Below are 27,766 nucleotides of genomic sequence, written 5' to 3'. Positions count from 1 at the left end.
TTCCTATGGTCTATGAAATTGGGTGGGTTTTAAGACGTTTTGGTTGTGTGGGCTATTTTTTCCGGGGATATTTTTTCCGCCTACCCAAAAAATGCATTGTCCTCAAGACCGAAAATTCATTTGACTCAGCCTATATTTCTTATTAAAATTTTTGATTGAATTTTTAATGTAACATTTATGTGTTTATACAACTGGAAAAAAAGGAAAAAATATTGAAATCTTTTTAGATGTAATTTTTCATAACTCTATAGACGTCACATCTCTGTCAACTTTTCGCACTCCAATTTCCCCGTGGAAAAGGAAATTTGTTACTGGAGGAAAATAGCTGAGTAAAGAAGGTGGCATTCTATTTTGCACTCTTTTTCGCCTGTTTGTTATTTATTTTTCTTTTGTGTACCTCAGCCATTGTCCTCGGTGGTCAAGGGTGAGAAAAAAAATGGAGAATAAAAGAAAAATACATTGAACTACATCATGGATTTTCTTTTGCTTGTATTTGAGGGGAGCGTGAAGAAAACGTTTGCTCTCCACTCACCTTTGATACCAATTCTCAATAAAACAACACCTTTCTCACTTCTCGTTTCGCATTAGTCTGTGTGATTGTTTCGCGGGATTCCTGTAGAATGATTGCGATTTTATACAGATAAATAACTGGGCGGCAGTCACTTGAATTTAATAGTCATTCAATATACCTTGAGGTTTCTTGTTCTACAGTGAAATATTTGAGGTTTTATCAATTGCGGTCGTATCCTATTTAAAAATCCCTCAATCTATCGAGCACTTGCTCTCTCAGTCAATCTCCCGTATACCGGCTTTTCCACTGCTATAAATACATTGAAATACCTGACAGCTTGAAAGTTTTCTTCAAGATTTCCGTTCCGTAAAATCGGGGTCGTCGATTCATAAATTATTTACCACTCCTCGTCGCACCCTAAAACGCTATCGTTTAAATCGTTGACTTCCCTACTTTTTTTTTTCACCGTCAGGCTTATACGTAATGCTCCACTGAATTTTAATTTTTCTCTTTTTATTTTCATCGGCTTTGTTTTTTTTTCGGGGAAAATACTAGTGTCTTGTCATGTCTCAACGTGCCGGATGTAAAATCCCCAGAATCTGAAGATTTGTCGACGTACGTAACTTTTTTAACGACATGAAGACTTGAAAAGACGGGATGAAAATTTTTCACCGTAAACTTACACTCCGGGGATATATCACGAAAATCTCAATCTGACCTGGGGGAAAACTTCGGGGCTAATTTTTCCCGCAATTTTTCATACCTGCGATTTTATGTCGAATTACGTAAAAAGTGAGAATTATAGGTATAAAAAAGAGGTCATTTTGTAAAATTCGTTTTATTTACCTTCGGAGGGTAATTTATGGCGTAAGTTATGGGTACGTAAAGGAAAATATATATAGCGATAGGGCCAACCTTATTTAACTTTGGTGGAGGAGGCAGGGACATTGTGCAATTGCCAAGCCTTTGGAATAGTTTCTGCGATTCTCGGGGATCGTTTTAAATTGGATCAGTCACACATCGAGAGTAATCGAATTTTCCCAGTACGTCCAAGTGCACGGGAATATATTTTCTCTCTCCTTAATACCGCTGGTTAAATTTTCCACCGAGTTTTAGAACCTATGGAAATGTTAAACTTTCGCCGAATTCAGTTAGACCGACGAAAATCCATTTGACCAAGAGAACAACCCAAGCGGTATGATAATTTTTTATATCAAAAGCACTCAACACACCCATCCTGTCGTGAACTTTTTCGTGTCTCTATTTTTCCCTCATATACATTGTGTACATAGTGCATGACGTTCGGATGCACACACTAATGGACGTTTCACACCCGATTTCGTGGAACAAAATCTAATGTATTTCGTGCAAAAAAAATACGTGGAAACCCAGCTTTTTTCAGCACATTTTCACTCCAAGTAAAAAAAATACATTTCAATGGCACGAATGTCGTAATTAAATGAAGATTTTTTAAATAATGACCAATTGTCGACTCTCACGCTTCTCACGTATGTGAACGTTGCAGCTTGAATAATAATCTTTTTTGGTTTAATTTGGTGTGAAAAATGGCGCGAGACGTATCGCATATTTTCATAGAAATTAATGATTTAATTAATTAGAAAACAAAATGTTAGAAGAAATTGAAATAAAAAGAACAATCAGTAATTTCGACTGATCCATTCCATTTTGAATTTTGAATTTTGAACCAAGTCTAAATTTCCATCGATATTACTCGTATAAAAATGAAACTCAGATCGAACAAGTCAAGTTATTCAACAAGAGTTGATTTTTTTATTATTATTCCTTTTTTTCCTTTACACGGAAAAATGTGAATTAAAAAAAAATTGAGATTTATAATGCATTGTATCAATTAAAGCGATGGAAGAGAAAAATTCAAAATCTCTCATCGAAATTTGAATCGCTGAATAATAACAGTAAATTTGTTTAACGGATAACGTTTACTTTAATAATTAAATAAAATTGGAATAATGAATGAAATTTTTTTATTCCCATATCATTTTAATAATTCACCCTACAGCAAGAACCCCGAGCTATTTCCGAAAGGTAGGCTTACAACAGGAGAAATTAACACTCACGGGTTGGAATTTTTTATTTTTAGATTTTATTCGATAATTATTATGGAATATTTAATGGAAAATGTGACCAATATTAAATTTTTCATAATATCAAAATAATTGGGAGACTGAAGAGGAGAGACGAAAGAGAAAAAAATCTGTATGGATTTGCAGTGAAATATTAACAACTACCTCTGCTAAAATGTGATCGTGTCAAAAGTTCGAATTTGCTAATAACAAAATAATGGAGAAAAGGAGTTTCATTTGAATGATAATCCAGATTTTTTTCCTTTTAACGAACGTACTTGTTTTCAGCCCTTCCCTCTCCATCGAAACCCTCATTTGACTTTTTTGAGAACCACCGGATGCACCGGATACTATATACAGCAGCGTGGAATCATGCATATACGCGAAAGCCAGTGTATTTATTTGAAAAAAATTTACGAAGAAAAAAAGCCAAGAATGAGGCAATAAAAAAAAAGTGGAGCACGAATATAGAAACGAAAATATGCGAGTGCGCTGGCATTCTCACCGGAAGGAATTTATAGCAGTATGGGGGTCAAAATGTTGGAGATGAACGCCCAGAAAACGTAATCTGGATTATGAAGGAAATATAAAGCTCGTGATAAAAAATTCATTCTAAAAGAATAATTATGAAGAACATGAAATGCATTTCACGGTCGGATGGAAAATGATTTTTTGTTTCGAGGGCCGATATCACTGATCCGTTTTTAGCTCCCCTGCCCTGTTTACAGTGCCGTTGAATATCCCCACGAATTTATGGTGCATAAAAGTGTACCGAGAACGCAGAATGGTATCACAAACAATCAATGAATCCCAATAATTTTTTTCCCCTATTTAACGAGTTTTTTTTTACGTTGTCCGCCATTTATGTCCCTACACCTCAAGCCACAATTAATACTGCGCGATTATTGAAGTTCAATTAGAAAATCATTTATATGAAAATTATGAAGATTGAAATTGCATGTTTTTCAGGATAGGTATGCATTCAGAAAATAATTCGATGAATACGCAATGAAAAAATAAAATCAGGGAATCACTGCCAGATGTAATGAAAACCCACCGGCCATAATAAATTGTCGAAATTTATCGCCCACAAAATATTCAATTTATTCCACAGAATTTCTCTGTTCACAATTTATCAGGGGAAACCACAGTTTGTTGATTAAAAAAATAGTTGAAGGTATTTGTGTATTTTGGGAAATTGCTGGTATAACACCAGTGAGTCATTCGATGTATTGTGTACTTCCGATGACCCGTTCCCGTCTAGAATGATTTTCATTGAAAATCCGAAATACAAATTGTTTAATTAATGTTCCATTTACGAAGGGAGCATACGCAGGGCGACCGTTGGATGTGGATAAAACGAGAACGGCACGAATGGAGTATAACTCTGGATGAAAGTGGATGGAATAGCATATCCCGAGAAGAGACTTGAGAATTCATTTTTGACGTATAACCTCGGGTAACTAAACGACGAATCGTGACTAAAACTCACTTCTGGATGTGATCACTGAAATCCGTCCGGTTAATCCCCATGCAAAATTAAACCCCCCATAAAGTCCCTAATCATCAGATTAACCCGATAAATATCCACCGAAAAAAAAAAGAACCGAGTTATCCATAAAAACCGAGAATAATGTAAATTTTATTATTTATTTCCGCGTTTAATTTTCGGGCAAACAGATAATAAATATTCTTGACATCTGGGTCAGTCGAATTATCCGTGATATCTCCGGTGTGTTTTCATTGAATAAATAGAGATGAATATTTATTTTGAATGGACATTGTATTCACAGGAACTAATAGAATGTGTTATTAGCCGAACACATTGTTAATTGTCAGTTGATCTGATATTCCATCTAATTAATTAATCACGCTATCGAGTATGAATATTGTGAGTCTGATATCCACGGGTAGTTCACATTCAATTACAGATAAATTTCATCTAGTGCAAGAAAATTCCGAAATAAAAAATGAAAAAGTGAGAATAAAAAATGTGAAATGACTGTTAATAAATAAAATGCGATTTCACCTGAGGAAAAGATTGGTGACGGAGTATACGGGGAGTATCCTTCCAGTGGATCATAAATCATATCCCAAAATGCCATTGCAAATCTGATATCGAGTTTACAACGTGTATGCAAAGTCTCAAGCCACAGGAGTACAGGTATATGTCAGTTGAAGTAAGAGAGAAAGAGAATTTGCGGGTAAGATTGAACATATATGTATATGTGGAGGAGACCGATATGTCCACACATACAGGGGGTACAGGATATGTGGACAGAGTAATATAAGCCGCAGGAGAGATATGTGGCAGTGGGACGAGCAGTTGGATTGGGCTAGGGAAAAGGGATGGAATAGAATGGAGTTGCTTGAAAACGGACGCTGGGCAAACGGAACGGGAAGCATGCAATAGAGATCGTCCCGGTGTACAATATATTCATCTGCAGTCTCATATCCCTTCAATAGAATCAATACAAGTGTGTGCCATCATGCAAAGTTGGCAATTTTCAATTAAACATTCCAATTCAAAACACACTGCTGATGCTTTATTAATCTCCAACAATATGAAGCACACGAATCTGTTCTACCATTTTCCATCGTTCTTCTGTGATGCTTTTCTCTGAAACCCGAAACTCAATTAAATTCTCCCCGTTTTTTGCTCAGGATTTTTCATCCCTTGTTTTTTATTAAACCTATGGAATACCTCCGCGAAATTTATTTTCATCTCGCGATATTCTTCTGGGGCTATATACACGCAAAAAATTAATATTCGATTAAGAAAATTCAATAAATAAGCAGTAATTAAGGAATAAATTCAGTTTTTCAATCATCAGCGTTAATTATGTAGTTCTACATCTCGTCGTTATTATAACATTATCATTATAAATGAATTATTTTGTCAAAAGGGAAAATGATGGACGGAAGGGAATTATGGACCTAGTACTGAAAAACTTGTCAGATTTAAAAGCTGTTGATTGAAGTGGTTTTAATAAGCGAGTAATTCTGAGTGGATTATTCAAAGTGGAGAGTAATTGCGGCCCTCGTTCATTGTCAGACTGAAAATTTTGAGCATTTGTATTGGTAAAATTCTAGACGTTGGTTTGCAACCCGAGAATTCGCTTTGGCAAACGTCGGGTTTCCGTAAGAACTTGAAGCTCGCACGAGCGATTTACCAGTGGATAAGAAACGAATTTCCTGACACGTGCAATATATTGCACCGCTACTACTCGAAACCAACGTACCAATGCTCGTATTCTCTACTAGTCCATATATACATATATATCTTGATAGATATATTTTATTCTCTCTCTCTTGTACAATTTTCTCACTAATATTCCCTTTCTTTCTCGTATTGAACTGAATTCCCTGCAATAAGCTTTGGAAGAGAATTTCATTGGAGCGAACCGCGATTGCCTCGACACAAGCAGAAAATCTCGAGCATCGACATACCTTTTCTCAGGTGCATTCAACTACAACACTACCCTTTCGACTCCCTTACAGTGCCAATAGATATCTTTGTAACGAGTTCATCGGGGTATTACGTTCATTTTCAACATCGAATAACTAGTATACGAGCGGCCATCACAACTACAACTGCCTTGAGCTCCCGTGATACCCTTGTTTTCTACTTTATGACCAGTCGAGCTTTAATGAAAAATTGATCCGCCTGCTCAGAAAGTTCTTTTTACGATCGCTAAGAGGGTATATCCGTCTGGGCCAACTTCTATTGAAAATTACTGGATTAAAATTGAAATTTTCCAAGAGAGTGAGCACACGGATTATAAGAACGCTGTGAATCAAGGCTGAAGGCATGTTCTGAAATGTAGCTACTGAAGCCACTGAAGCCACTGAGCCTGCGGAAGCCACTGAACGATTGTAAAACATAAACGATCGTATAAATGTACGTTATACCGAGTACTCGACGAAACATAGTCATGAAATGTAGTCGATTGGATACAGTATGGAGTTGGACAACTCGAAGAGCTAGACTGAGTGGGTTACCCCAGCCCTTGGTGCAGGACGGGTTAGCTATTATAGGAAACTAGCGACTACCATTTCCCCAGGATCAATTCTGGTTGTGTCAAGGATTGGGGGATGTATGTAGAGTTTACTAGGTGAGGAGAGAGAGGGCTTGGGACTTTACTACTTGCTCTCAAGACTTTAATGGTGGGTTTGATGCAGTGTGTCTTTGTCATGGGACTGAGACTCGACGGATTTAACGCGACAATTACAGCTTGCCGATCTTGCGTGTAACCGGCAAATGCCTTCCGGCTGTGTATGCAGGATATTCTGACTCTCTCTACCTAGTTATACGACACTACCTCCTGTACTACCAGCTCAGTATTCGTTGCGCTTGACATCCTAACATTTCAATGACAATGTCTATTGTTTCGTTTCTCATCAATTTTATTCGCAACCTCTACTCGTTTCTAATCAACCGCCAGGCAAAAAATCCATTTTTTTTTATCATCGATTAATTATTTTATTATCCCTCTAATGATCCACTTAAAACGCTTCATTCATCCCATCAGTTTAAAATCACCAATTTAAAAGACATTCCGAGGAGGAGGAAATTGATTGATTAAAGTCATTTTGTGGCTCATTTAATCGCCTTTCCTTTTCTCCAACTTTTCTTTTAGCTGAAGTAGAAATCTGATTAAATTATCCTCCATTAGTTCTCCATTATTCGATTGGGTGGAGATTGATTTGATTTATATTTGACACTGTTTTCAATTCATGAGACGTTCTGTGGATTTGAGTGGAGGATTACCGGTAAAAGCGAGATGTAATGAAATAAAAAGATGGGAGCAATGCGTTGTGGAGAAATACAAGGGGAAAAAAAAAGTGGACTGAAGAGAGACGTTGGCTTTTCCAGTGTGAAACATGGTGAGTGCGCATTGCTGGTCAGCAAGCGGTGATCCATCTTTTCGAAGTGACTGGGCCCTCGGGTAGATGCTCCACGGAATAAAGGTGCAACGATCGAGGTAAAAACCGTGGAGGTACCGCGCAAAGCGCAAACGCAAAAAAAAAAAGAAAAAAATTGCAAAAACTTTTAGCTTCAGGGCAATATATAACTTTCAACGTTAGACTGGTTATTTCATCGACAAGGCCGGCTTTTATGATCGTCACTACCAGATTGTATTTCTCCATTTTATTGTTTTGCCCAGGATAAAAAGTTGAAAGGAGAGGATGGAAAATAATTGATGTAGGTTGAGAGAGTCTTCTCATGATGCTGAAGTGCAGTAATGAAAAGAGAAGGGAGAAGACTAGAGCTTGATAAAGATCAGTAGATCAGTAGATCACTTGAATAAAGGGAATAGAGTTTATGTACGCTGCGACAGCAGAGAGGAGGTTATTCTCGATGTACTCAACGAATTATTTGCTCCAGTAATTCGATTGTACGGGTACGTTGTACGTGACAGCTGACGATTGAACGGATTATTGTTGTTTTCTCCTGTCGCGCTAGGATAATTACCGCAAATGATCGATAACTTTTTGAGGAGAGAAAGGGATAATGGGAGTTGGATGAATCGTCTTGACAGCGATGAGAAAAATTTCCATTTATATTCTCCTCTTCGCATTGTACTGAGATATATTTTTCTTTCGCGTTCGCCGGGATTTTTCCATTTTTCACGGAGAAATGAATTTCTCCGGGGGATATTTATCTCCGGATGGAAGTGTAATTACAGTTTAGAGAGCAAATATCTGACTGTTACCGTAAGACATGAGCGGCGAGGGGTTTCTGGCTCCGTGGAGCATTATCGACTCGTCTCATTGAATTATCTTTACTGGCCGGCTATTAACTGCGTCACTATTGCGTAGGCGTGGTCATCAGGATATATCCGGGTGGACCCTCTTCTACCGTAGGCACATGGGGATAGACAAGGTTTATACGGTGCCTTCGGTGTCTTCGATCCTTAAGGGACTTGTCGTTTTGTACCTCCCGTGAGTCCACGGCTTCTTCCCTTTTTAAATATCACCAGAATAATCTGCAACCTCCCTTGCTTTCCGCAATGATCCACAAATGTTCGACATTTTTTTTCTCCCTTTTACATCAAATTAATATTGGAATTGTTTCATTGGGAAATACTAAGATATTACGTGCACTGAGAGAAATATTCAATAAAAATTACGTGTATTTTTCGTAATTCTGGAGCGAAATGTGGTTGTCGGAAATTTTACGGAACTGTCACGTAATTTTTATCTAAAGTCACGGAAATTTTCCGGGGTGTTCCGTAATTTTTATCTGAATAATCGGTCAAAAATAACGATACCGTCATTTAAATTTTTCGAATCAACTCCGTAATCGGTAAGTGAACTGAAAGTTCCGTAATTTTTACTAAATATATCTCTCCGTGTGGAGCAATCAAAAACATTGAAAATTTCTTATTTAAAGAGCGGGTGTAAAAGGGGTGGGTCGTCAAGTACAAAAGCATATCCGTTTAACGATGTACTAAATTAAGAAAGTCATACGACATGTTATGAAGTTATTTAGTGCAAATGCACAATAGTTATTTCACACGGTGGCAATCCATATAATGAGGTATATAATGTACTTTGGTGAAATGCCAAAGTGCCGGAGTGAATGTGCGAACTTTGATAAAAGAGTCAAGATTTGGGGGGTGGAAAAGCTAGTACAGTTGAGTGGTCACATCGAAATGCTAATTCGTCCGTTCTCACAGAGTTAGACGTTTTCACGGTCTCTTAGAGAAACATGAGCCAGTGAAAATGTATAATGTCTGTTACCGTCGTGTGAGGAAACGATAGCACTAACCCACTACCCCTGCCACCCCTTCCACCTCTGTTACTCCTACCACCCCTGCCACCCCTGCCACTCCAGCCACCCCTGCCACCCCTGCCACTCCAGCCACCCCTGCCACCCCTGCCACAACTATAGCTATTTCAACCCCCTTCAGCGTACATTCACACCCCCTAACACATGAGAGGGATCAAGGCAGTGACAATAAAGCTGGATACTCAAACGACTCGTGTGGGTCCTATGACGTCCATTCTCATTTCAAATCAAGGCTCATCCATGGATTATTATACTCCAACATGTTTTATACATATATTTCCAGGGGGAGGAAACCATCAGCAGAAAATTACAGTATTTTACTTGATAAATCATCAACCATTGAGGTTTATCGTCTTTTCACGCAATCACCACAGATTTTGCCATGGTTTCCTTACTTTGTTCTTGTTGGGGGAGAATTTGATTGTTCAACCTCCGAAAAAAATCCATTTTTCCTAAGGATTTTTTCCTCATTCGTTAATATTGAATGGCAATTTTCAGGGGATGAAGAATATATATGTGTATATGTGTTTGGATTGGTGAAAGTTTTGATGAAGTATGAATGGGATTATTTTACTTACAGAGTCTCCCTTCACACCCCTTTTCTCTAATGGTGATCTTATCGACCCTTTCGAGCACTCATAACGCACCTGTTGAACATGCAAAAAGGATGTCTTAATTTATATTTAAAGGGTACGTAAGGTCAAGTATGGAGTTTTAACTCACATCCGGTTTATGGGCCGGTATTAAACAAGGTACGATTCCCCTCGGTAAGTACACAATGTCGGAGAGGGTTATGAGGGTAGTGAGGATGGCACAGAGCATAAATAGCACTTTAGTTGACTGGGTGCATTTAGAGATGAAATATAATAAACATTAAATTCTAGCAAACTGGTGTACACGAATGCAAGAATAAAGACCATAAGATCATCGTAATACTGACCGTTAGAGTGATATAAATTTCTACGTCTTGCGCATGCACATGGTTTTTTCTCTTTCGGCAATACACAGTAATTTGATGGAGCACAGTGGGTATAACTGACCAGAAAAAAAAGTACTGAGAAGGCTCTTTATAAGGAACTTCAGGCCGAGTAATCATCGCTCCGCCTTTGATCACGAGTATTTTTACCCCAACGTTGGATAAAAAAAGGTACTTTAGTAATTAGTGATAACATTCTTGGATATATCATTTATTTAATTGATATTAATTACGTTGGATTGGGTTGAGATGGGGAAAAAGCAGAAAATTATTCAATTTCATTAGCCGAGCTTTTGCTTTGTGAGGGAGACAAAGATATGAGCAAATGCTAAATCACGAGAATTCGTTGAGGCTATTCTCGGAGTTTGAACATTAAATTTCACGCTTTGCCACTTTCCAGTTAATTATCGTAGTCTTTCAAGGTTTGAAAGTGGCTCGCGGCTCCTTCTCATGTACCTAACTATTTTCATATTTAAGTTTCATCTCTTTGTGACTCATTTTACGATTTCATTTGGAAGTAAACTTGGTGGAGCTCTAACTGCTATTCAATTGCCATTCTCACGTTGTTAAAAAACTTTTTTAATATAATTCGAGATGGAATTGAAAAAAGAGGAGATTTTTCAATGCGAAGAGCACCATCTGATGGTGAAAAAAAAAAACGATTGGGCTTCGTTAAAGAGATGGTCTGATTCTTTCGAATGCAGTAGAATGGAAAAATAGGTAAAATACGGGGTAGAAACAAATGTTGAATAGCAATTCACAGTCGGAGTACACAGACAACTGACAAATCCAAATATATTCCCACGATTTTCCACGTTGTACATGAGGAGAGTCTGTGGAATTGGTGAAAATATACCTATAGAGAGACCTTGACTACTGTTGCTGTAACTACGTGTGTAACTACCCTTGTCTCACGTTAATCCACCGACATCAAACAACTGTGCTTTCGGAGTAAACTAGCCGGGCCTTCCCCTGCACTCTGTCGACTATGGAAATAACCTCCTATCGTGTGTACCAACAGTGTTCATACTCACCTTATACAAACCCAACTAAAACCTAAATTTCCACTGTCACCCCATTCACATTTTTTATCACCGAAGACCAAAACGAGTCTAAATATTCATTAAAAACCATAACACGGCAGCCAATAAAGTCTAGCGTCTCCCCAATCATCTACCATAACTCCTATCACTCGAAAAATCGAGTGGTTGACCACTCGTTGCTCAACCCTATACAGAATTACCTAGAGAAACCCACGGATTACATTAAGAAAATTAATCCATTAATCATCCTAACGATGCTGAAAAGTAAGTGAAAGTCTCGTATCGTGATGAGGGGTTGAAACGTAGGATTGAAAGTGCTATCAGAGGACATCATCATGCGTAATTAGCGTCGTTAGTAGAGACGCACTGCGGTATAATTCGGCTGGTATCATAGTCAACGGAATTGATTAGGCAAGAGGAAATGAGAGTGTCAATGGTAAAATCTAACCAGTCGCCAGTCATTATTTTCCCGCGCAAATGAGCAAACAGTGGTAATTACATAACAATATTTGAAAATTGGTTAGTACTGTGGAGTTGGATGAAATTCGGTAAAATGAATTATACCTGGTGCGGAGAGTCGGCAGCTGGTGAAACGAAAATTGGGGGCTATAGAGGTCGCTATAATAGAGGTACACGAGTACACGAGTACACGAGTACACGAGTACACGAATGAATGCGGCATCCTCGCTCGCGGCGTGCCAAGTGCGCGTCGCTCTGTGGTTTTCTTATTGGCCCTCGCAAAGGAGGCTAACTCGATTAAATTAATCTGCTTCCTCCATTAAGCTACGAAATAATTTAATGCACAACTCGCTTGTACCCGGGTAGCATCACTGTTTATATGAGTAACTTATAAAATCGCAATGAGGGCCAGTGAACACAAAAGAGTATGTCTTTTAAAAATCGTTGTTACACAAAATACAACAAAATAACGCAAAATGGTTAAAAAGTGAGATGATGGATTTGATTGCGGAAGTCTTGACGGACGTGAAATTACCTTGGGAGGAGTCCAACTTTGGCTACATTTTCGTTTACGATTGAACTTTCTCGTTGGTTGCCTCCACGAGATCTCCAAGTACTGTGGTATTATAAGGGGGTTGGCTATGCTTTGTCACGTGAGAGGGGGTGAGAAAAGCCAAGGTCCGTAGCTCCGAGAGTCACGATAAAATCGTAAAACTTTACGGATTGATACCAAGGCCATAGGACAGCTACGTGGTACTTTGGTGAAATTAAGTTGGAGGGGACCGAGTTACCTTCTTTCTCCAGGCTTCCTCGCCAGCCTTTACCGTTAGCGTTAAAGTGCCTTTTCCGGGGCTAACGCAGGAGTGAAAAAAAGAAGAAAAAAAAAAAACTACACCGTACCCAACCGACTTTTCCACGTTGAAAGAATCATTTTACGGGCTACGGACATTTACACAATGAAAGTCCATCGAGAAGTCGATTTTCTCCACCAGATACACGATTTTGCACTACTAATTCAAGGATTAAAAGAGAGAAAAAAAGGCTTCACCTCTGTCTCTCTCAGGTATCTCCCTTTGTTCTTTGAAATCTGAAGCAATTAAACTAGTGGTGAAATAATTTTTGCCTTAACCCTCTGGCGAAAATGACAGAAAATTGCCTGGATGCCAGATACCAAATGGCCACGATACTCACTCAATCCCAGCCAACCCCTCCCCCTATAGCTATTTGCCGTTGGCCTCCGAAAATCCTGGGGAATTTCCTTGTAATTTTCAAAGCGATTTAACCGAAATTTCATCAGCGACTGTTGCTGGTTGCAAGAGCTCACTTGCAAAAACCCTCTTTCACCCCCACCTCAACTTTTCTACCTTGTAACCCCTTTTACGACGATACTGTCCCACGGTGATACTATCATTTGAGCCACAATGTGCGTGTACAACTCGCTTTCATCTAATCCCCCCTGTCCCTCTTTCAAATCCTTTAGGACACCAGCTTTTAGCGTATAACACGCCATTTAATTAGCCTTCTATTTCCCCCAACCGTCCTACACATTCCCCTCCATTATTTCCCTGATTGGTTCCTATTCAACGGCAAAATCAATCAATTTCCAATTAACGCATTCCTCGCAGTAATTTATTTGAAATTGATAAATAAATAACAATGATGGTATGAAATATTTTGAATTTCAAGTACTGAAATTTAATGGAATTTTTATTAAAAATAATTGCTCTGGAAATTAATTATCTTGGAGAATTATCACAACGAAATAAGATTTTGCTGGTAAGACTGCGCATGAGGTGAGGTATATGACATTTTAAAAAAATCCACGGGTTCAAGTTGCATAAGGAATTACGTGAATAATAAACTTCTCATTTAGTTGGTTTTGTAGGTGTAATAACTTAAATAATAAATCTTGAGGTTTATATTCAGTATGGCTTGTGCAGAATACTATAAAGTACGATAGTAAAACAGCCACGCAAGTAGTCTCTGGAGAGCTTTGGCAGAATTAACCCTAATTGAATTCTCACCGTGAAGGAAGGGTCACACTGTGGTTAGCCATGTCGTTTTGACAGTGTAGGAAAAAGTCCTTGATACGGAGAAGAAATTTAAAATATTGTAATTCGCGAGAGAAGAACGTACGAACTAATCTGATAGGAATTACGTATAATTTTATGTGTATCTTGGAGCAATTAATAGTAAAATTGGCGGATGAAAAATGAATAGGGGATAGACCATTAGGATAAAAAACCATGACCTTTTTTACGGTAGCTGATCGTTCCTCGTTTTCGATTCTGCACCGTGGACAATTGTTTCGGCATTTCTGTACAGAAATTTTCAAATGACTAAGCGTTTCTACTCTCGATTGGAGGAACGATAAGATTGATTGCCCACCCAAGAGGTGCACCAAGTGGTGCAGCTCATAAGTAAGACTCTCAGCCATCATAATCTTCAGCTGGAAATCTTGAAAATAAATACCATTTTAATGGTATTATATAGCGAATGCAGCAGCGACAGTACTTTGTATTCATTAAATTATATTCAGAAAGTTGGCGCGAAAAATGCGTTTTTCTCATTGAAAAAGTTTATACGCTCCTCGAATTAATCCAATTTTCAAGGTAAAAGGAAGAAATATCATAAAACTAATTTATGGCATGCTCCTCTTCCGTGGTATAAAGGAGGGTTTATTTAAAAAAGCAACACTCAGTACAAGTTTACTGCGTGTTTTCTACGGCATATTTTTCTTTTTTGTTGTGAAAAGCTATTCGTATTACGCCTGCACTACTTGAGAGCTTCAAGAGTGTATACCGTATGTGCGTATCTTGTGGACGCAGTAAAAGTAAAAAATGTCATGACTGAAAAATGAAGAAAATGAAAAAAAGAAAGTAGTTCATCGTAATCAAGTCATAAAAACGCGTGAAAACAGAAAATTAAACGATAAATTCGGGATTAGATAAAATCAAATGAGTACACTGAGAGAAATATTCAATAAAAATTACGTGTATTTTTCGTAATTCTGGAGCGAAATGTGGTTGTCGGAAATTTTACGGAACTGTCACGTAATTTTTATCTAAAGTCACGGAATTTTTCCGCGATGTACCGTAATTTTTATCTGAATTATCGGTGAAAAATAACGATACCGTGACTTAAATTTTTCGAATCAACTCCGTAATCGGTAAGTGAACTGAAAGTTCCGTAATTTTTACTAAATATTTCTCTCCGTGTAGCCGATGAATTTTTGGAAATGATTTTTTCAAAACCATAAACAACGGGATGAAGCAAGCCAAATAAATGAAGAAGAAGAGAAATAAATGAAGAAGAAGAGAAATAAAGAAGAGATAGAAGAAGTAAAGAATACTGGGAAATTCATATGCCGAGAGAGTGGCGTCCATGTTCCTTATCCTCAACCTCACTTTTTCCTCAAGTACTGGCATAAAAAGGATACATATTGTTTCACCCGCACTTTCCTCACTCATTCCCGGGTATATAGCGAGTGCTTGAGGGTGTAGCTCCAGTGGTTAGTTTACCCACGGTACCGCCGTGGGACGACAACGACGGAATCTGAATTTATACTTATTTCAGATGGAAAAGTTCAGCTCCGTGGTACCGTAGAAAACACGTAATTCAGTTTTGTCTTGTGGTTCAGGTCCTCAACTCCCTTCTTCCCCACTTCACAATTTCTTGGTGGGATGAATCACACAGCATGTACTCATTTTTTATTCACTCCTTCCAGATCTATTTTCACTCCGTAGCTTCGCCACCTTTTTATTATCATATTTTTTTTTCATTTTTCCTTCAGATGTTCGTCACGACGCATCCCACTGACCTCCTTTTACCTCCCTCCTTTTCTTAGGCAGTATGAAGTATACTTGGATGCACATTTCGGATGATCTTTTCTTGGGGTATAAAATTCCGGGGTGGAATACACCCACTGCTTATGCTGCCGGTCAATTTACACGGAGAGAAATATTTAGTAAAAATTACGGAACTTTCAGTTCACTTACCGATTACGGAGTTGATTCGAAAAATTTAAGTGACGGTATCGTTATTTTTCACCGATAATTCAGATAAAAATTACGAAACACCGCGGAAAAATTCCGTGACTTTAGTTAAAAATTACGTGACAGTTCCGTAAAATTTCCGACAACCACATTTCGCTCCAGAATTACGGAAAATACACGTAATTTTTATTGAATATTTCTCTCAGTGTATGTCGCGTATTTCGAATTTATTGTGTTGTTCGAATGATGAATTATAGAAGAGGTGGATCTCACCTGTCTGGACTGTCGAGTGCATTTGTCTAACACTTGGGGGAGGGGAAACACCGTGTGGTAATGTCACAGCATTCCTGATACATGAGCATATCGCCTGGGTCGACGGAGATACCACATCCTCGAGGGCTAGAGAAACAAAGTAACCTGGGGCTTTACACTTTTTTGCCCTGGTGGGACAGTTAGCTGGTTACTACACCCGTACAGATGATGCATGTGACCCCGGGGAAATCTTATGGTGGCACGATTGGGAGAACACCATAGGTGGTACTGTACATCTTGAAGAAAATTGCAACATCGAGTTCATGGGTCGATGAAATAAGCTGCATTAGAAAGTTCAGTCGAATTCTCACAAATATCTTCATCTCTATTACATTAACTGGAGAAAATGCCACCATCGTAAAATCAAGACTAGCTGACAGTGAATTATTTGCCCGGTGAATTTCAACTTCGAGCGTCACTATTCCGGATTTTAATTGCTGAAAGCCCAAAGCCTCGTTGGAGAATCAATGGGGACTTCATTACATTATACAGAGCATTTTCAATCTCCATCCTCAATTCTCTTTAACGTTTGGCATGTTCCTTTGAAATGCCGCTTTTTCACGAGTCTAAGAACTCAACCTTCTGTGGTAAGTTAACCAAGCGAACCTCTCGCAAGTAATCTCTAGCTTGAAAAATTTTCCTGGAGGATTGAGGACATCATCAAAAAAAGCCCACTCCACCAAGTTTTACTACCAGGAACAAAACAAACCTTGTAATGCATTCAGTCAATAATATATTCCACTCCAATTTCCACTCAGTCCTGCTGGACTAGACAAATTCAAACCAACTTTCCAAACTTTTACGTCATAAGTCCACATGGGGGACGAAAATGCAAAGAGTAAGTGACAAAATATTAGAATAACTGTGATTGAAAGTGCTTGAAAAAAAAATATCTTCGCTTCTGAGAAAGTATTAAAAACGGGAAAACATTTAGTCAACAAAAATCATAATATATCTCGTTGATACGTGAAAAACCATTTGATTTGAACTGATGCATTTTTCCGGCATTCGCACACTATTAATCATCAAGAGGTATTATCGATTAACGAGCGTGAAGTGTCAGGGGTAGCACCCGACTATCCATAAATATGGTATATCGTGTCATATATAATCCGATATCGGCTATAACCCAAAAATATACATACGCATTTTATATCTCTACGTGTGTATTCAGAGGTCAGAGTTTTTTTCCACCTCCCCCATCACTACTCTCGATGAAAAACAGTCGTCAAGAGCTCCTGGGATTACCTTTTAAAAATGCATAGCCGCCCCCTAGCCTCCCCCTCGCCGCCAAAAAAAAAATACCCTTTTGTGCCCCAGAAGTTTTCTCCCGAAGGCAATTTATTGAGATAGCAAGGTCTGCCGCACTGTTCCATAACGAAAATAAAAATTTTACAGCGTTTTTCATGCATTAAATCACGTTAAATCACTCGTTTAACATCAGCGTAAGTGACCCATTTATTGCATCTCGGGTGTACCAGCTCCAGGGTACGGAATTTTCATTTTTACATCCCATACTTTTGAAAATTCTAAGTACATCGGATAACCGTGGGTTCCAGGGTGAACACCTTGCAAACATTTTGAATGACTCCATTACACAATTACTTTTTTTGCGGTTTTCATAATTAAATTCTTTAACAAGGTGTGCAATCTTTGAATATCATTGTGAATTAAGGAATAAAAAAAAGAATAGAAATAAGTACATCTAATTACTTGAGTTGTTTTGAGTGTTTATTCAATTTATATCTAGAACAAATGTTGTGGACTATCATTTGCATCAATTATCATTAAATTGAGGAAATATCGGAGACGAATACATTTTCTTGAACACCCAAATGGTCCAGCTTTCAATATTTACGTAATTACAATCTAGTACATCTGTTGGAATACGTGACACAATTAACAGATAAAGTTCCATTTTCGTAACGACATGAAATGGTTAAATAAACATTGAATGCTGTATCTTCGTACGGCATTCCCAGATAACTCCCCAGGAAATTCCGAGATTAATTCTTTATTGTTGGTTTCACAATTTCTCTAGTAACACTTATCAGGCATCAGTGCGCAAATAAAAGTCTAGCATTATCATTTTTATTCAGGCAATCGAGGTAAGCCTCGTATTTGTTTTCCTGGATTTCTCTCGATATCACTAAAAAATGATAAAAAATTTAATTACAGCGTAGTGTGTACGTGGCAATTGATAAATACCTTCATCTACGCACTGCAGGTATCCATGGACAATTTTTAAACCCCTTTCTTCATTTGCAGCATTAAAACTGAATATTTGGAGTATTTTAAGTTTATCGAGTTCACTGTTCTCCAGATTCTGAAATATTAATAATTTCAGTTCGTATATTATAAAAAATAAATTACAAGATTCATTTCTAATACATACGAAACCACGGCGTTGCAACTCCTGCACGATCGCATCTTCTCCGCCGAAAATAAAAAATGGATGGAAATAAAAATGAAAAAAATAATCATGTATTACTAATCAGTAATTTTAGGAATACTAATCGTTGACGTACCGTGAGGTGAAACAATGTTGTAGTGCGGTACCCCAGGACATATACTCGGAGGTTTTGCATCGACAAAATCCCCAGTCTAAACTCAAAATTATTTATTGATAATTGCACATGGATAACGATTATAGTCGAAATGATGATGGATTATAAATAATATAATCCAACTTACCCATGAAATACTGCAGATGAAAGTGAAGACGAGTATTTTAATTATCATTATAAGCCAGAATTGATAACCAACTGTTCGAGTACACGGCTACGCTAGAACTGAAAGAACTATCTCAAGTGCCTAATACATCCGAAGTTCTGTAAAAAATATAAGTGAATGGAGATAAACTCTGACACTGTCTTATGATCCGCCACCACTCTCTCTCGCCAGCCCATCGTTCAATCAATTCTGACATATAACGAACTTCTTCAATTCTCATTTATTTTCCATCCGCTCCATTGGACGATCAATTCCCCAGTGAATTTTATTATTATTCCACCCGCACGCGTAAAATATAACGGATATTCCCATGGATTACGTAAAACTCAAATAATTCGTCTGATTTTTTTTGTAGTTATAATTCCTCAATTTGAGATTTTTTATTAATCCGGAGGGAGCATTAACTTAGAGGTACATGAAGGCTTGAAAATATTTACGAGTTGAGTTTAGCTCGGGAGGATGAATTTGTCGGATCCGGATGAGTGAATATCGTCCTTATCTCTTGGAGGGTAGGGGAGGGAGAGGGTGGGAAGATGGTATTATTCGAGTTTATCTGGCAGAAGCCCAAAATAGTGAACACGTTAACAATACGAGTGTGCGAGGGTGAAGGAAATAAAAGGGTGGAGAAAAAATGAAAGGGTGAACGAAGAAAGAATGACGTAGGGTTAAATCACATATAGACTTTTGGTGGATGCATTGTTCGATATCCGAAGGGAAAAGCCGCGGGCTTAATCGGTCGAGTTGACCGCGAAAAATATGGGCACCAGGCGCCTCCAAAACGGCAACCGGCTTATCGACAATTTATTTCACAGAGTGACAACTACCTCTGCTCCCTTTTTCACACTCAAATCATATCCGTTTAAATCCCAGTATTATCATTTATTTAGAATTATGAAAATTTAATGAGTAAAAAGTATTGATAAATCAGTGATTGTCGATGAATGGTACAACGAGAGATTTAAAATTTGGGGTAAAATTGGGGGAATTAAAGAGAAAAATGGTGATAGCACGGATTCGGTAGGAAGTTAAAGTTATGGGATACTAACCAAATGAAAATAGAGAGAGATGTAGAAAATAGTGAGCTGGTGAGAACTAACTCGAAGGCGTCGCACAGCTTCCGGCGATGTGGCCAGACTCCAACTTTGCAATCAAGGGGCGCTCGTATCTCGCGTAGTTTCACGCTCACCAGGGGTAGAAGGGTGAAAATAAGGGTAGAGTGGAGGATGAGGGCAAACCCAGAAACCTCACTCCGTGAAAATCGACAAGTGCCGGGACGAATTGCACGGATAACTCCGGTGCAATTCTTGCGGTCGAATTACAAACATGGCCTTGCATGAGCCTTCCACTAGAGTGGACACCGATATTGTCCTGTAGATACGTCAGACGTACCCGGAAATTCTGTGGCTTGGACGAAAATTTGTCATCCACCGTAAATCATCAGAAACATCAGAAGAATTTCTCAGTAAAATTTCGGCATTGATTTGACTTCTCAAAAATTTTCATGGTAATGAATAATTTATTTGTTTGCTGATGGATCTGGTATAATTGATGAGAATATCTATTGGGCCCTACAAGGACTCAGTGGGATGAGTAGTTACTAATTGAATTGCTAATCCTGCAGTTATTTTCAATCGCTGAAAATTTGCACTCATCAAAAATGCATCAAAGTGGCTTTTTCGCATAACCAAAAGCCAGATTGGAACTGGAGCCTCATTATTTATCGTTTCGATTCATTCATGTTGACTTTCAACTGAATAATAGCTAGCGTGACCATTACACTCTATACTGTACGATTTCATTTGCCAACACAGTGGCAGCTTGGAAACGCGTAATTTTCCAGGGCACCAGTGGTCGAGAGGGGGATGGAAAATTTGTGTGAACGCCAGGAACTTTCTGAATAGGCTTGGTTCTGAAATTTGTTACACGTTGATTAGTCCCGAGTATGAGTTGCAGAAGTAATATACGACTTTTGCCAACATATATTTACCAAAATGTCAAATTTAGTGAAAATTAATGAACCGCGTTAGGTTCAGCAATTTCTCTCATTACTCCAACCCTTTCGTTCGTTCCCGTAATTTAAAAGATTAAGCTAACAAAGATTGCAGGATATATTGGACTTGTTAGAAACCATCGAAAAGTGCCTCCCAGCTACTCCAACCAGAGGTTAGAGCATTGAACAAACAGAGACAATGATCCAATCGAGTTGTGAGTTGTTTGAAAAAGAAAAAGACGAAGAAAAAGTCTGGCCGGAGTCCAGCTCTCAGCAAAGATTTACAGAAGCGCGTGTATACATTGTTTTTTACAGTGTCATGAAAAGTGCATTTCCACGCGTTGAAATAAAGAAAATCTTGACATCAGCAGTGGTTTTTTTTTTTATCCATAAATCATATTTTTTCTGGAAAGAAAAAAAAACCATTCTATTATTCCGGACTCCTGGGGAGCAGGAATGCTCATAGCAATGTTTATGGTGGTGTTATATTATTCTATTTATTTTATAGCGTGAAAAAAAATATTAGTCCGGTTATTTCCATAGAGCGAGTGTAAACAGGATAATTGATATTTCTTGAAGAGATAGGGGCTAAATATTCTGTAATGGTCTTCCAACAGATTTTTTCCTTTTCACAAAAATAAATAGATCGAAATAGCTACGACTAGCCTAGCAGTATGCAGTATAAACCTTGGGTCGAGCCCCCCGGGCAGATAAACACTACGGGACAAACTTGAGACTTTATGATCACCACTTATTTTCATAGTTTTGATATTTTCCCAGAATATACTGTTGAAGAGAGAGCTTCACAGATAAAACGAACGAGAGACCGCAGGACTCCACTATACGGGCATCAATATTTTATTTTGCAAAAGTTTTTCAGGATGTAGCACTGGCGGGAATAAAAAATAATAAAAGAGTGAAAATAAAGTTGAAAAATTTGAGAGCTTTAGCCAGAGAATTGTGGGAATGGCTCTGTGGTATGCCTAGTCAGTACAGCAACATACTCTTCATGCACTCATAACATCGAGCCAGTGTGTCAAGTTTTTATTATATATGAAATGCGATATTCGCGCAGGTCGTCATCCCCAAATATTTGCCTATCTAACTTGGAATAGTCGAGTATCAACTGCTGCCATTCATTCAATCTGACAAGTTACACAGACGATGATCACTCGAGAGTAAAACTCAATAGTCACTGAAACCTATAAACTACCCCCGAGTTTCCTGAAATTGAGATGTCTAAGGAGACGGAACTAATACACGCGAAGAATCAATAATATCAGAAATTACAGATATATAAAAAGAGATGAGAGCAAAAGCTATCGAACCACTTGAATTAGGTGAAATTGTAATTGGATGAATTCCTACCCAGAATTTAATTGGAAAGTTTGCGGACACCAGAAGTGCGGAGAGAAAGTTTTGGATGATTCAAGTGAGAAAAGCAAAATTTCGACAAAGTGAACAAAAAATAATGAAATAAGTGCTCGAGTTCAAATGGAATCAGACCACTCATTTCTCTACTCATCTTTTTATTCAGCAGTTCCACGAAATTTGCAAAAATATACCACAAGACATTGTCTTCGCTTTTGGCTGCCACCGAAAAAGGCGAAAAAAAAAAGAAAAAAATGTCACAAAACAAAATTCTGCGTTTTATCGGTGACAATAGAAGGAAAAGCTTCTATAAAACGGTGGAGAGGAAGTGGCAATGAAAGGGAGTGTCGTAAGAGAGAAATACGCAACTTTAAACCAAGTCGGTGAAAAAGGAATAGAATAATAAAAAACAGAAACAACATAAGGGCCGTCCCAACAGACACTGTTGTGCGCTGGAACTTTGGTGGGACTTGTGGCATTCCTTTAGTACACTCGGGGGTATACAGAGAAGTAGTGAGCTTGGAGTAAAGAAAAACTAAAACGAAAGAATCCAGACAATATCCGGAATATCCGGCATTGTACAAGAAAGAATAAATAATAGTAATAGAAGAAGGAATTATAACCGAGGCAATTTTAAGTGACCGGAAGCCAGTAGAGTGCCATCCAGACTCGGCTTTATTTTTCCAATGTTTCAATTCCTCTATTCATCTAAAAAAATGTAAATAAAAAAGAAAATCTCCGTTTGATCTTTTCGCTTTCTTCACTTTCCACTAGATTTAGCCAGTAATAAATGAAAAATTTGCGATAAATCGCGATGGCGAATGTCGGTCCTTCTCTCTCCTTGGGACGTTTTGGCTGGACTTTTCTGGTGGTAACCCACGGAAAGGAACTGAATAGAGAGAACGAACTTGGATGGAACTCTCAACCACGAAACGTTTCCTCGCAAAAGAAACTTATTCCCGAATAATTTCGTAATGTATAGCAGTCAACGTCGAGAAATATTTCTACTTTTAATCTATTCCTGGTATTCTCCGACATAAGCCATCACTTGATTTCTTGAATGCAGTATAAATTCAGTTAGAACTCCGCGGAGTGCAACTTGCTTGTGCAATACCAACTATGCACCTTGTGATAAATTAATTATCTTTCCCCTATCGCCTAGCAGAGAATGGAAGCTAGAAGCATCTCAACCAAGTTTCCAAATTCGCACAACTTGAATTTCCACGGGAAACTACCGTCTCAACAACAATTATAATTTCGCATTCTGTCGATTGTCAAATGGCCCCATTATACAAAACACATAATTTAATGACATCTCAGGATTGTTATGATTACAAAGTAATCATCCGCTCTTTACGCCTACCCAGCGAATTAACTTTCAATATCTAATCATTTAAAAAGTCATTGATTAATTATCTAGGACTCACCCTCAACTATCATGCCACATTGTTTCCCCAATAGTTGTCCTTAATGTCATCCACAATTCACTCACAAAAAGTTCACAGTTCACTGTTAGATAATTCCATACGAAATTTATAATCAGTATTTAATCCGTCACACTAGACGCTTAAAATAATGAAATCGCGATCCGGTCACAAATAAAATCGCATAAGCAAGTGATATAATCCAAACGAAGGAGAAAAAGGAAATAAATAATAGAATAGAATAAGATTGAATTGGGGAATTAAAAAGTATTTAGACGGCACTATTTTCAATGGGTATGATACGGTGATATGAATATATTTTATTAAGTTAGGGGTGAATGGATATTTTTTTCGATGTGAGATAGGAGTGAGCAGAAAGAGCGCGGAATACGTTGCGCGCCGAGAACCGGGCGGTGACTGAATCCGTTGCATTTTCCTGTCGCCTTCAGTCCTATCAACCCCCCACCCCTTGAGCTTTTCCTAACATCAACCCCCCACCCCTTGAGCATTTCCTACTATCAACCCCTCTGTCAACGCATATACTGTCGTCTTCATTCGACGAATGAGATTTTGTAATTCGCTCTATCATCTATCTACCCCCAGAATATTTTCGCCTACTATATAGTATATATGCATATTGCCATTTCTACTTCAACTTCACTATAATCTTAAATGTCTATTAATGATCTAGACCCGTCGGGGTCTATTTCTCTCTTTTAACTACTAGTCTTTCAATGAATTATTACCAAGTATTACCGCATAAGCCTATCGACAATTGTCTTGAGTTGTTGAGCGAGTGCCTCCTGGAGAAGAGGTTTGCAGAAGGGATTGCGATGTGCGCGCGCATCTATATACTCTGCAAAACAATGGGCAATTAATGTGTCTATTTCGAACAGCCGTCGAGATTTATCGGGTGACTATGAAAATCTCAGCTTTGGAATTTCGTCGCAATCGAGGCATGCATGAATATTCAAGATTCTTCAGTTAATGGAAAAATTTAATGATTAGAAAAATTTTTCGGAAAAGTATCGGGGGAGCATGATATTTGAGGAGGTATTCAGTGAAATTGGAAAATTGAAAATTTTTTGAAAAGTATCAGGGGAGCATGAAAATCGAGGAGGTATTCACTGAAATTGAAAAATTCGAAATTTTTATAAAAGTATCAGGGGAGCATGAAAATCGAGGAGGTATTCACTGAAATTGAAAAATTCGAAATTTTTAAAAAAGTATCAGGGGAGCATAAAAATCGAGGAGGTATTCACTGAAATTTGAAAATTCGAAATTTTTGAAAAAGTATCAGGGGAACATGAAAATCGAGGAGGTATTCACTGAAATTGAAAAATTCGAAATTTTAAAAAAAGTATCAGGGGAGTATAAAAATCGAGGAGGTATGCACTGAAATTTGAAAATTCGGAATTTTTGAAAAAGTATCGGGGGAGCATGAAAATCGAGGAGGTATTCACTGAAATTCAAAATTCAAAATTTTTGAAAAAGTATCAGGGGAGCATGAAAATTGAGGCGGTATTCACTGAAATGTGAAAATTCAAAATTTTTGGAAAAGTATCAGGGGAGCATGACAATTGAGAAGGCTTTCACTGAAATTGAAAAATTCAAAATTTTTGAAGAAGTATCAGAGGAGCATGACAATTGAGGAGGTTTTCACTGAAATTGAAAAATTCAAAATTTTCAAAAAAGTATCAGGGGAGTATGAAAATGAAGGAGGTATTCACTGAAATGTGAAAATTCGAAATTTTTTAAAAAGTATCAGGGGAACATGAAACCCGAGGAAGTATTCACGGAAATTTAAAAATTTAAAATTTTTCAAAAAGTATCAGGGGAGCATGAGAATTGAGGAGGTATTCACTGAAATGTTTTCCCTACTCAGAACTCACGAGTTTCCCCGGGAATTTTCACGATGGAGGATATCCATCTACCCCTAATGAAAAAACCTCTATTTTTATCCCTCAATTAAATTCAATCTTTTTTGGACTAATATCGATATAAATACAATATTTTTTTTCTTACACAAATAATTATTTTATAAAAATGGTATATTATATTATATTATACATTATACATATATATAGCTTCGCTATGCACCGAAAGAAGCTTACAAAAAACGTTACCTGCTTTTTTTAAAAAGGGAAATGTCACTAACTATCGAAAAGACAAAACAGCTCTTTTGGTGATGTGAAGTGAAACTCAGTGGAAAGATGAAAAAGTATAACAAGTGGGGAGGATGAGTAGTACAAAGGGAGTAAGGGGAATGTTGGGTGTTGGGTGGGTTGAGAGGCAAGGTCGAGTGTCCAAGTGGAACAAAGAAGACTAAAAAACCAGGGTGAGGAGGTTACGAGAAGCCATCAACAGACAAAAAGTGAGTGGACAATGTGCAAGAACCAGATTACTTATTTCGGCTTTTATCCACCACTAATTAATAATTGCAAAAATTATTCACCGACTAGTTAATTGAACTCAGTGAAAAATGCCAATATAAATAGATAATACAATATTAATTGTTAAATATTACAGTATTATAATATCATTGGCAAATGCTATTGGTTTACATTTATTTGTAGAATAATTTTTATTCCTTTATTTCGCATGTCATGCTTTGTTAGCCAGTGGCTTTTGTGGAAATGAAGTTTACGAATCTACGTGACTGGACTGATTACCAAAAGGACTGCTTCCAAAAAAAAACTTGCAAAATTAAAGACCCTGCTGATATAGACAACTATCAATTATTTCTATACAACTTATTCTATTCTTATCCGTGCCATCACTTCCTGGAGTCTCAGTACCTCCGTCAATCACAAACCGCTATAGTCATCAGTGGAAAGCTCCACCCTCAATATACCACTGGAATAAAAATCCAATTTGTAGATATTACCGAAAAAGCCGAGTAGCACTGAACGTAAAGACGTTTCCAGTGCGTTTTCAGGAGGTATGGAAGCATTACCAATAAGAAACGTTACTGCAAAACCCTTTTTAGCCGATTAGTTCCCTCAATATAAAGCACTCTCTCCTCACTCATTCAACATTTTAAAGTTTCACTCACTGAGCATTTGAATGACACAAAAAAGATTTTAATTACATCATTTGGCAGAAGAAATATCCCCTCAATGAAACATTTCTCATCGCTCTCTTTCCTATTCATCACAGTTCCTTTCCCGAACAATTTGCCTGCTCTATACATTAATTCAGTATAAAAATTCATTCCTGCTTGAGAACTCGGATTATCGAACAAATAAAAAAATATTTATCCCATAAAATAAACCAATCGTAGCAAAGAAATGAAACATTTATTTGAAGAAACAAATGGAAAAATTGAATTTGCACAATGCCCTCTGTTTATTCCACGTGACATGTACGTATTTTGAGGAATATCTTCCTAAGGCGTTGAATTTCGGTATATATTCCTCCACCCCAACTATATCGACACTATCTCCCCCATAAGGACAGGCTTTTCCTAGGGGATCTTGTGACTCTATGAATGAGAAAGACTCAAGAAGTGGAGAGTCGCCAGACAAAAAATGGTAGAAAAAAAAAATGAAGTGTTAGTGGGGTAAGTTTGGATTTCCTTGTGGATGAGAATCTGTGATACAGGAAAAGAAGGAAAGCACAAAGCAGTAGCCAAAAATCGTTGCTATCACTACCATATATATTCCATTTCTTACCAGCGATACCAGTCTCTTTTCAGCGAATGTATAGAATATAGAAATGTCTTTTCTTCATTTCTCCTGGTGGATACATTCGTACTCACCTCTGGCTCATACGTGTCCAGAATTCGTTACCAGGGCCTTAGGTATATGTCTAACCCTCTTCACCTTCATTCGTTCAACCTCGTTCACTCACCCCTCAACTCATTCCTCCCCACCCTTTACTCGTCCACTCTTATTCAACCAACCAGTTGTCCTCTGTCCCCAGTGAACAATATGTGCACAAACGTGTTGTCACTAATTGGACAGACTCTCTTTCTCCCTCTACCTCTGACAATTTCAAATATTTCTTAGATGCATCTAGCGCTTGTTTACATTCACCTGTGTCAATAATACCC

General features: G+C 37.8%; 2 protein-coding genes across 2 annotated transcripts in view; both read right to left on the bottom strand.

The window, feature by feature from the left end:
* Positions 1–24,118, bottom strand: part of LOC105263680 (uncharacterized) — a 62,230-nt gene extending 38,112 nt beyond the window's left edge. Inside the window, exon 1 of the mRNA XM_011300040.1 lies at positions 23,716–24,118. The gene's annotated coding sequence lies outside the window, so the exon portion shown is untranslated. The remainder of the gene's footprint in view (positions 1–23,715) is intronic.
* Positions 17,904–18,999, bottom strand: LOC105263679 (uncharacterized). Its single transcript, XM_011300039.1, has 5 exons — positions 18,889–18,999; positions 18,723–18,798; positions 18,590–18,624; positions 18,403–18,520; positions 17,904–18,343 (listed from the first exon to the last, which is right to left on the bottom strand). Exons 1-5 carry the CDS (start codon positions 18,934–18,936, stop codon positions 18,252–18,254), a joined length of 369 nt encoding a protein of 122 aa, XP_011298341.1. The 5' UTR covers positions 18,937–18,999; the 3' UTR covers positions 17,904–18,251.
* Positions 24,119–27,766: the final 3,648 nt, after the last annotated feature.

The sequence above is a fragment of the Fopius arisanus genome, unplaced genomic scaffold (genome assembly GCF_000806365.1).
Source record: "Fopius arisanus strain USDA-PBARC FA_bdor unplaced genomic scaffold, ASM80636v1 scaffold00016, whole genome shotgun sequence".
Taxonomy (NCBI): Eukaryota; Metazoa; Arthropoda; class Insecta; order Hymenoptera; family Braconidae; genus Fopius; species Fopius arisanus.
This window is presented reverse-complemented; position numbering and strand designations above follow the sequence as displayed.

Bases quoted from the DNA above. Each gene is read 5' to 3' on its own strand.
- LOC105263679 (XM_011300039.1), bottom strand. From the start codon at position 18,936: ATGATAATTAAAATACTCGTCTTCACTTTCATCTGCAGTATTTCATGG. The intron at 18,799-18,888 runs GTAAGTTGGATT...TTTTGAGTTTAG, and splicing joins TCATCTGCAGTATTTCATGG to ACTGGGGATTTTGTCGATGC. The intron at 18,344-18,402 runs GTATTTATCAAT...ATCATTTTTTAG, and splicing joins CCTGCAGTGCGTAGATGAAG to TGATATCGAGAGAAATCCAG.